Source organism: Arachis ipaensis, chromosome B10 (assembly GCF_059453495.1).
Source record: "Arachis ipaensis isolate K30076 ecotype BB chromosome B10, ASM5945349v1, whole genome shotgun sequence".
NCBI lineage: Eukaryota > Viridiplantae > Streptophyta > Magnoliopsida > Fabales > Fabaceae > Arachis > Arachis ipaensis.
This window is the reverse complement of record NC_142435.1, coordinates 16,663,473-16,672,739: the sequence shown is the minus strand read 5'-3', so window position 1 is coordinate 16,672,739 and position 9,267 is coordinate 16,663,473. Positions and strand designations below refer to the sequence as shown.

Below are 9,267 nucleotides of genomic sequence, written 5' to 3'. Positions count from 1 at the left end.
CGGTGGTATCTCGATGTACTGCAAATCATAAGGAGTGGTATGTCCATACAAGTACAGTAGATCCCCATGATATACCACGGCATCTTTCGAAGTCATCCAATAATGGTAGCCACCCGATATGAACCTGATTGTTTGATTTGTCGGTCATCAGGTAACCCCCGATCAGCAACAGAATGTAACATCTCGTGTACTGTCAGAGGGTGGCTACATCTGTAGTAACTAACATATGACAGACTCGGTTCCGAAGCACATTGATAGAGAATGACTATTTCCTCTGCGCACCCTACTACTGAGCATGAGGAGGTCTGGTACTAAGTAGCTCCTTTACCCACTCCCAGGTCGGGTGTTGGTACCATGTGTGGAAATCACGCAAGCACCCACACACTGACTCTCCATGAGTGCGTAACCCAAGGCGGTACGCAGCGTCCTGCAGGGTGATGGTGCACTCACCCCAAGGTAAGTGGAAAGTGTGGGTCTCTGGACGCCACCACTCCACAAATGCAATAAGCAGGGAGTTGTCAAAAACAACGTCCCTGAGCTGCACCGTATCGCTAAACCCAGCCTCCCTCAAGTAAGGGAGAATGGCGTCCAGGATGCAAAAATGTAACTCACTCGCCTGGGGAGTAGTAGGCAAGACCTCTGTTAAAAATAGAACATTTCAATAACAAATCTATTTCAATGATAAAGATTTTTATTTCAAAATAAAAAGATAAAAATAATAATAAACAATTATTTAACGTTTTAGAATAATTAACTTTAAAAATCAAACGTTTAAAAAATTTATCCAACATCATTGCAATATGTTCAAAATTCAAATTAAAAATATAAAATTCGAATTAAATACATGCAAAATTGGAATAAACATTTAATAAATAAATTAAATTAACTAATAATTTAAATTAAATTAATTAATTAACATTTACTAATTTCTACATTACACAACCTAACAAATTCTAATAACATGATAACTTATTCTACATGTGTAACAACACTGAATCTATAAAAGTACCCTAATTATGAATCTATAAAAGTACCCTAATTATAATTACATGCTCATTTACTTAAAAGAGGAAAACAACAACACTAACCTGGAAGGAACAAACTGGAAGTCGATTGCTCCTGTAATGTTCCAAGTTTCGTTCATGCAGTTAATGTCTCCGTCTCGTGCATCCGCGCATGCTATAAAGTTCGAGTATCTCAAAAATATCAAGAGAAACGTCTGAGAAAGGGAGAAATGAAGGTCATGGGCAATGAGAGCGACAAAAGAAGCATTATGAACGAGTTCCTTATATAGGCGCATCTAAACCTTAACTCGTTTACAATGTAAATGAAATAAGTGTGTATATCTCGTTTACATTATAAACAAGATAAGTAATGCAATGCAAATCGATAAAAACGCTCCAAATTATCTATTTCTGTAAATAAAACATTTATTTTATTTATTTAAAAAAAATCCCACACTTAGGCCTAAGCACTTTATTTTGAAATGAATTCAGCTTCTCTCCATGTCCTTATCAAAGCTGCTGTATGAACACAGGGAGCGTCTTATTGGAAATCTGTTTAAAAAAGAGGATTGAAAGGATCTCAAATACAAAGAAACAGAAATCAATTGAATTTCAAAATCAATTCAATTCTTGCTTTTCTTACCATCAAAAGAAGATCATTAATTTACAAATCAAATCAAATTCAATTCCTCAGTTCCAAAACACACCCATCGGAGGTGATAAAAGAAAAAACAAATAGATAAAGAAAAACAGGGAAGCAAATTCTTTCACGTGCGTTTGTTTATGCAACTTTTTCGTTCCTTCTTAGCTAATGCTAGAAGCAACGATTCATGTAGAGACAGGTTACTATGTGTGAAATTAATAATTTGGTTACAAGGAACAGATATGCATCAGCAAAACTTGTTTTTAAAGGTTGATTGTACCCCAAAATGCCAGCAACAAGAACTTTTAGTAAGCTAAGACTTTTCTGATGGGAAGTTTTTTATAACTTACAACCTACATCCAAATGCACAATTAGCAAACGTGAGAGATATTTGACAGCTGTGAATAAATAAAGCGTTACTAAGCAGCAATATTAGAAGTTAGGACAGAGTAATGATTGTATCTTCAGAACATGAAGGTAAATCACAACTCTGTCCAAATATATCAGGGATTCCATCCCAACTATGCTTTTCTCTTGCTTCCCAATAGCCACCCTTGTATCGGTAAGACCCATCCTCATTCTTCTGAAACCATCTAGGCTGCCATCCTCTTTCCTGCATCTTTCTTGCCTGCATTTGTTAATCAAGCATAGGTTACAAACATGTTCAAGAAACAGAGATTTTATATGCATAAATAGCGTATTTTTCTCTTCCTTCATTTGCCTTGTTTTGAACCAATGCCACTTAGGTTAGAGCATAAGACCCTAACCATCAAGTTGGTTGGGAAGCTAGCACAAAAGAGTATAAGGGTGTTTGGTTTGAGAAAACAACTCCAATTTTCATTCCTATGTTTACATTTTTTCTTCATAGAATCTTGAAAAGAGAATTTAAAAAAAAAATAAAAATAAAATATAAACAAAACTAACCCTAAGTTCCCATATGCTTCTATGTATGGGGGAAATAAAAAAACATGATTACCACACCAGGAAAAGGTACAAAACAAAACCGTCAAAGTCTAGATCCAATGGATTCAAAATTATTACCTGTCTCTGCAACTGTTCTAGTCTTAATTTCTCTGCATTCGCCAACTCATATTCTCCATTTTCTAAATGTCTTTGATCGGGTCTCAACCTTGAGTCAGTGGGAGGTAACTTCTCTATCATGCCGGGCATTATTTCATTCAATGATATTGCAAAAGGAGAGAGGTTGTATCTTGTCTTGGTGCTGCAGTTGTCCCTTTCCCACAATAATGCAGCTTCTGTCATTGGATCATAACCTTTTGGCTTTGTAGTTGGGTCCCCAAGGACATAGTACATTGCTTCGTCCCATTTCCCAATCAACATTGCTACCTTCTCTCCGGTTCTGTTGTCTTGAACAAATCCATGGACCTGTATATATGATAACATTTATTTCATTCAGTCTTATATCAGCTGTTATGTTGCTAATAAAAGCAAGCTAATTGAAGTCTCATTTGGATTAGCTTCTTTTATATAAAATAACTTTTGAAAGAATGATCTTTATTTAAAAGTCTTTAAAAAAGTACAAGGGATATTGTGCTCAGATGTAAAATCAATTAATGTTTAGGAGTAATATTAGAAGAAACATATTTGGATGTTATAAAATGTCCTTCTCTAGTGATTCTCCGTCCCAAGATAATAAATTAATTAAATCAATATTTGTTATGATTTTCTATTGATTTTGTACTTGAAATGAGATTCACCCGAACAAACTAAAAAAATAAGCATTTCTTTTATTGAAAAGGGATCTTTTTTTATCAAAACATTCATCATTCATGCTCTGATGCAGACAGACAGGCAAGAAAATTCTGCTGGACTTATGTTCTTCAGGGTGACAATATATATGGTACAGCTTAATCGGACACTAGATGTCACTCGAAGATTAAGTTGCGAGAAAATAAGGAAAAGGGCTAAAACAAAGAAAAAAGAAATTGTCAAGATAATATAAAGCAAATACAGCATGAAAGAACAACTTATTTTATTTACCTAAAAAATAGGAGGGGGGGGGGGGGATTCTGCAATCTCTATGACCTAACTATATTAATAATCCTACCTGGTGTGGGTTTCGATCTATGATAGATTGCTCTTTGAACTTCAGTTTGCAAGAGTAGTTGCCACTGCCCTTGATGCGCATTGTACCATAGTGATCACAATAAATTTTACCTAGTATGATATTGTAAATTGAAGTGGTGACCTTGCTCCACTGAAATGTTTCACCATCCTCAAACTGTAGGGTGAGGACACCCACAGGATCTAACTGAATAGAACGCCCCCAGAATTTCCCTTTCAAGTTAGAGTCCGCCCAGAACTTCCATCCTCTTCCCTCACAGTGACAAGCAACAACCATGGGATGATGACTAACCTGCAGCATGCTTCTTGTTAATAGAAAATTACAGCATAAAAGTAGACACAAATCAGAGGTATTATTTTGAGATTAAATGAAGCGAGGAAACAGCAAATTTGTAAGTTTGAATATATGTCTTTGCCTGTAAACTGAGCCACACTCAGAAATCTTGAAAAGGTAATTAGAAAATCCAGTTACCTTTTCAGAGAAGAATCTCAGACCTTTATCTGGATAGTCAGCTTCATATGTCTCCCCAAGTAGAGGATTGAAAGGTTTGCACTGCCGACCTTCAGTGGATGCATAGCCGGACACAGCAAAAGCTGCAACATTTAGGATTCTCATCAAATCATTCTCCTGCACCAAGCAAAGCCCTGAATCAAGTTATAATTGACAAAATGCATATAGAGAATGCATTTAAATTTTAAAACCTAACATTCTTTTACTTTCTCAACTTTCTCATATCATGCAAATCTTGGATCATTACCACTTAAAAATCAAGCTCAATTTTACAGGCCACAAAGAAAGTATGCTCAATTTTGAAAGTGTCTTGTAAAAGAAGCCTCAGCCTATCCTCTAACTAGAATCCAATCTGCTCAAGCCTCCAAAATCAATAATAGATCACAGACTAGATCAGGGTGTCATAGTCAAATTTGTTCTGGAAACCAACTTGAGAAATATGTCAGCAACGGTAATATTTTACCTCCATTTAAGCTGCTTTTTGTTTAATCTATTAACAGTAGCAAGCCTACACCATACATAGAAAAGGTAAACATACATTATTGCCTCTTTTTCCTAACTAGTTGGAAGAATTACAAATACAATAGCTGGAACATGTTGATCAAGTGTCTTATCAAGCTTTATTAGATGTTGAAATCTTTGTAACCATCAATGTCCCTGAATTTAACTAAACATCTTATATAGATTGATAAAATGAAACGAGGATATCATGCTTTTAAAAATGCTTGTCAAAAAGTAAAGGACAGCTGAGAATCTGACCTGCTTTCCCCATTCCAATGCCCTATCAACTAGATATGAATACTCCAAATCTTCAAAACACTTTTGCAATGAAGAGAGCGGTTCATTAAAATACACAGGGAGACAAACTCCTGAAAGATCCTTCCCAATATTGTCTTTAATAATTGACCACAAGCCAACAGGCCTCTCTTTTTCTTTTGGCTCTGGTAAGTTATCCCTTCTTCTGACATATGGATAGCTTACATCTTTGATTCCCTTCTCAAACCCATGCAAACCATCAGAAAGTAAACAATCTCTATCATGTATGCTTGCATTTGTCATACCCTCCCTACTTCGATAAGAAGCACTTCTTAAGGCATCTGAACACAAAAACTCATTTGTGTCAAAAAATGCACCATCATCATCATCAGTTTCAACATCTGCTCCGTCTTGACTTTCATTATCAGCTACTGAATCAGTAGCACTGCCCTCCGACATGACAGAATAGAAATCTGAGACATGAACGGTTGAAAAAGTAAGTACATTGCTGACAATATGGAAACTAACAAACAACCAGTTAGTAAAGCAGGATAAAGAAACTTTTTTAACTTCCTAGAGCTCCATACATGATACAACCACCCAAAAGTCAATGTCTTTACCATGGTTTCACTTAAGTGCAAGAACTTTTCGGTTGATTGGCAGTCTCTCAATCTAAATAATGTTGATATTGACAAATTTAGCGTGAACTAAGAAGTGTATGATCAAATTAAAAAAATATGACAAAGGAATATTGGCAACTGTATGATCAAATTTAACAGCCTACGCACCACTAAATCTTCTGTTCCCTTGTCCACAATATGATTCACGCTCCTTTGTTTCATCCACTACAGTAGTTTCCAACTCTATTTTCTCTGTCTGCATTAATTAATTTTAATAGATAAGTCAAACTCTTGACATAGCATATACAGGAGCAAAATTACGTAAGTTTAGTAAATTCCTTCAAAAATGTCAAAGCACCAACAGCATGTTCAATGTCAGGGCCACAATTGAAAATAACTAATCAATAAACAAAATTAAGAAAATAAAATCAAGAGTTTGCCTTTAAAAATGAGTGATTCAGTGTGTTTTCTCAAGCCAATGATAAGAGAAATATAGTATTTGAAATTCAGGAATTCAGAAATATTACATTACGCCGAGAGAAGGTTCAAATAGTATATACCTTTTCTTAAAGATGCCTAAAATTAAAAAAAAAAAAAAAAGGCTACAGCTTCAAATAATATATAGTAATCTGCAGGATGGTTTATGTAGCAAACAATACATCATAAAAGAAAATATTTATTCTAAAAACCTAATGCGCTTTTTATATTTACCTAAAATGCTAGAAGGCTAATGTAGAATTCAAAGAAAAGTAATTAGTAAAAACCCAATGACTAATTTGTTGTGATATTTAAAATTTAAATTTAATAATTATAAGCCAGACAGGAGGAACCAGGGAAAGGTCAAAAATCAAAATACAAAGGAAATGGTTTGATGGCCGGCTAACCACTATATTTTTACAACCATCCAAAATGGGAGTTCAATCATATATCTGAAGTTAGGAGATGCTGTTCCTAGACATGCTCCAAAAGGTTAGACAGATACCTCTAGTTGTTTTAAGGTGTCCAGCAACATTACATGTTTCTGCTGAAGAAACTTCAATTTGCCTTGAAGATAAGAGACTTCGGAGAGCATAATAGACTCGCAGTCATTAATAACTGCCTCACTTATACCTTCCTCTGACAATCGAGATCGCAGCTTCTCAGTCGAAACTACAATATCTTCTGGAGTTGCAAGATCACTACTTGTTAGAGCTCTAGGAAAAAGATCTTTCGTGGACTGCAGGGCCTCAATCCACATAGCTCTGTCTTCTCTAGATACACACCTCAAGTGTAGAGTTTTTGTCCCGGTAAATATGGATAGCCGCTTATCATCAGATTTGCTAGCCCGAACCGAAGAAACCTGTGAACAAGGCCATTCAAATTTAGCACATGCCACAAGACAATCAAGGTGAGTTCATGTTAAAAAAAAATGGGATATACACTGGGACATTTTTATCCATGGTACAAGCGCAAGAATGGAATCACAACCCCCAAAATATTTCAGCATAAATTTAGCGAAAGATACAACTTAACCAGTTTTGTCAATTTAAGGCATACATAATTGATTTTGGCTAAAAAAAGCGGGTTAGGACCAATTTAATCAATATTTCAAATACGTCACTTCCTTATATTGATAGTGCAAAGTGCAAACATAAATAAAAATTGTATATTTTAAGACACGGTTCAAAAGGGGATCCACGTTTGCAAAGCAACCACAAAAAACACAATGTGCATGCGTCAGTAACGAATTTTTCGCCTAATACCCCTGCGTCAATCACGATGCTTGAAATTAACATCACTATCATCCTAAATACACTGATATCGCTATCACCCATTTCACGCTTCTTGCAATTTTTTTCTTTCAAGCAAATTGAACCATGCAGCATGGCAAATTTCAAAAACGAAAAAGGCCTTCGCAGTTCAGACTTCATACACAAAAGTGACAAAACCAAAGCTGATAGTTCCAATTTGTAAAGACACTCGTCAAATTCATTGAAGCAAAAAAAACAAACTTAAAAAAATGCGAATCAAGCAAGACCTTTCACGATCACACAGATTGCAAGTGTGGTTAGGTTTTTGCTAAACGTAATAGAAAACAAACCTTCAAGTGTATCTCACCGAAGGGCTTGCATTGCTTAGTAGAGTTGCCACCACTAACTCCTGCTACTCGATTCAGGCTCCAATTGTTCTTCTTCACGAACTTCGATGACTCCTCGCCGATCACCCTCACGCTCCGGTCCCTCGCTGGGCTCACCACGATCTTATCCGGACCATGAATCTTGTAGTACGAAAGCACTCCATCCTCCAGCACGAACCACCTCGACCTCCACCCTTTCCCGTAGTTCACCCACTTGTACAAGATTCCGGCCACGCTTCCGGCCACTCCGTTCCCGCCACCGAACACCTTCGACTCCCGGGGCTCCGCCGTCGTCGTTGACAAATCCTCCTCTTCGCCGCGGTTCCCGCCGGAAGACGACTTCAGAGAATCGCCACCGCCATGAGAGGAATCCGGCGCAGAGGAGCTCGATTTGGAGCCGCCGTTCACCGTCCTGACCGACGCATCGAGCCCTAGCTGGCAGTGAGTTGGCGATTTCGTAGCTACGGGATTCGCCCTGTCCCGATCGATCGAAACCGGAGCAATGCAGCACAAAGGATTCATCGTTCTCACGAATTAGAAGAAAAGCACCAACGCATGATCGAGAGCAAGAACCAGTGAAGCAACGAAACCAGAGAAGAAGAAGAAGAATCCCGATTCGTCGAATGAGTAGACTCGGAGTTTCGTCGATTGAGATCGGAGAAAAAGAAACGCTGGAACTGATCGGAAGAGAAACGAAACGTTTCGGGTCCGAATGGCGAAAAGAAACGTTCTTTTCTTTATTTTAGGTTTTTTTTGTTTTTTCTGTTTTGTTCTGGTTCAGTAGAGAAGACGAAGAAGAAGAGAAAGGAAAGGGAGTGAGGTACAGTTGTTGTGGCAGGCTATAAAGAGCTGAACCACTACTACACACTGCCCACTCAGATCCATTTAAGTCACTCACACACACACTTCTCACTCAGTAAATTTTATCAGTACATAGATGGCATAGCTTAGCATAGCAATGTCCTTGCCTTGTTTCGTTTTGCGTTGTGAAGTGTGTGTGTGTGAGAGAGAGAGAGAGAGAGAGTGTGTGTGTGTGTTTTTTGTGTGTGACTGTGTCACCTTTCTTTCACTCTTTCTTCCATTTTCCATTCCCATTTCACAAAATATAAAGGTTCTAAGCCATACCGCCAACTATAAAACCATGCCATTCAATTAATGCATGGTTCGTGTTTGGTTCGGATTCCCTTCTGTTCCGGTTCATTATTCAATTCAATTAAAGAAGGTAAATAAATAAATAAATAAATGGGATTTGCGTTTTATGTGAGTTTTGTACTTGCGAATTGTGATGTTAAGCTTTTTTTTTTTTCAGAGAGAGAGAGAGAACCTTTTTAGGCATGATTGTAAGAGGAGACAGCTAACGTGCGCACTTTATGCGCAGGTAACTGAGGTAAGTGTGTTTTTGTGGGGTGGGGAAGGCAGTGTCCGTTGGGTGAGGGGAAGACCCTCTTTTTTTCTTTGGGCCAGGCCCATGGCCATGATGAAAGGGGCTGGATTGACTTTCTTACCCTGGGGTGTTCCCCCGGCTTAGTGGT

General features: G+C 37.5%; 1 protein-coding gene across 1 annotated transcript; it reads right to left on the bottom strand.

Annotated features, from left to right (window-relative positions):
* Positions 1-1,890: 1,890 nt before the first annotated feature.
* ORP1D (OSBP(oxysterol binding protein)-related protein 1D) lies at positions 1,891-8,923 on the bottom strand. Its single transcript, XM_016325127.3, has 8 exons — positions 7,700-8,923; positions 6,602-6,958; positions 5,788-5,875; positions 5,003-5,472; positions 4,205-4,360; positions 3,716-4,024; positions 2,689-3,033; positions 1,891-2,275 (listed from the first exon to the last, which is right to left on the bottom strand). The coding sequence occupies exons 1-8, from the start codon at positions 8,255-8,257 to the stop codon at positions 2,087-2,089; spliced, it is 2,472 nt and encodes an 823-aa protein (XP_016180613.2). The 5' UTR covers positions 8,258-8,923; the 3' UTR covers positions 1,891-2,086.
* Positions 8,924-9,267: the final 344 nt, after the last annotated feature.

Coding starts and splice junctions, on each gene's coding strand:
- ORP1D (XM_016325127.3), bottom strand. CDS start 8,257: ATGAATCCTTTGTGCTGCATTGCTCCGGTTTCGATCGATCGGGACAGG. Junction 4,361..5,002: donor CATTGGAATGGGGAAAGCAG/GTCAGATTCTCA, acceptor TGCTTGGTGCAG/GAGAATGATTTGATGAGAAT. Junction 4,025..4,204: donor TGAGATTCTTCTCTGAAAAG/GTAACTGGATTT, acceptor AGCATGCTGCAG/GTTAGTCATCATCCCATGGT.